We start from the raw sequence: 1,018 nt of genomic DNA, 5'->3' as shown, positions 1-1,018 counted from the left end.
CTGAATTTTGTCACACTTCGATCAGCTTCTCTTGTCTTGTCAAAGTGAACAAACAAAACGAAGATGCGCGCTATTTTGTTCCTCGCCCTCTTGGCCCCGATCATGGCCTTTGATGTCCAGATCAACCGTAAGTTATTTTTCTTTTGAAATATTTTTAATGTTTTTACTAAAAAAATTTATTATTAGATTCTCCGGCTTTGTCCCACTTGCAAACCAAGCAAGCCAAGATCATGGAAGACCAAATCATCGCTTTCTTGGAATGCATTCGTGATATCCTCAACAATGGTGACGCTGAAACCGGTCTCCCCAGCTTCAACCCTCTGGAAATTGACGAACTCAATGTTGATTTGGACTCCCTGAACCTCCAAGGCATCAGCGGTCACGTGAATGTCAAGAACTTCCACTTGGCTGGTATCTCCCACTGGGACCTGAAACAGCTCAAGATCAGCGTGACCATCATCCCTGTTGGTGCTAAGATTGTTGTTAAAGTCAGCTGGCCTGCTGGTGATGTGTCTGGTACCTACGATGCTGATGCCAGCATCTTTGACCACACCTTCGTTGGTTCCGGAAACATTGCTGGTGACCTCTCCGAGTTGAGCTTTGAATTGGAAGGTCAAGCTGTCCTCAACCCCATCTCCATCAAGTCTGCTAAACTTAAGGTCTCCCTTGGATCTTCTGCTGTAAGTTAATCTAATGGTGATTGATTTGTTGTATATTTATTGATTTGGTGGTTTTGTGGATAGCTCCTCATTGAAAACCTCGCCATTGATGGTCAGGATGTCAGTGGACCTCTGCAGGAGTTTGCTGCTAACTTGCCCCAGTACTTGAAGGACAATGCTGCTCTCATTGATCAACTTCTTAAGGACGTCGTCATTCCAGCTATCAACGCTCTTTTGGATGCTATCCTCAACGGTGGTGATGGTCGCATGTTGGAAAATGATATCCCAATCATTGGCAAATGCTTGTCCTCCAAACGTGTTTAAATATTTTCAGTGAAAATAAGTTGGCTGTTCTTTTG

General features: G+C 44.0%; 1 protein-coding gene across 1 annotated transcript; it reads left to right on the top strand.

The window, feature by feature from the left end:
* LOC135803193 (uncharacterized) lies at positions 1-1,012 on the top strand. The gene is made up of 3 exons (XM_065316778.1): positions 1-127; positions 187-680; positions 744-1,012. The coding sequence occupies exons 1-3, from the start codon at positions 64-66 to the stop codon at positions 981-983; spliced, it is 798 nt and encodes a 265-aa protein (XP_065172850.1). The 5' UTR covers positions 1-63; the 3' UTR covers positions 984-1,012.
* The last annotated feature ends 6 nt before the right edge of the window (positions 1,013-1,018 follow it).

Source organism: Atheta coriaria, unplaced genomic scaffold (genome assembly GCF_025399875.1).
Source record: "Atheta coriaria isolate IRGN ID8LTWV9N9 unplaced genomic scaffold, Caltech_Dcor_3.1 scaffold6855_size1018, whole genome shotgun sequence".
Classification (NCBI taxonomy): Eukaryota; Metazoa; Arthropoda; class Insecta; order Coleoptera; family Staphylinidae; genus Dalotia; species Dalotia coriaria.
The sequence above is the reverse complement of the archived record's forward strand: the minus strand, read 5'-3'. Positions and strand labels throughout refer to the sequence as shown.

Bases quoted from the DNA above. Each gene is read 5' to 3' on its own strand.
- LOC135803193 (XM_065316778.1), top strand. From the start codon at position 64: ATGCGCGCTATTTTGTTCCTCGCCCTCTTGGCCCCGATCATGGCCTTT. The intron at 128-186 runs GTAAGTTATTTT...ATTTATTATTAG, and splicing joins CTTTGATGTCCAGATCAACC to ATTCTCCGGCTTTGTCCCAC. The intron at 681-743 runs GTAAGTTAATCT...TTTTGTGGATAG, and splicing joins TCTCCCTTGGATCTTCTGCT to CTCCTCATTGAAAACCTCGC.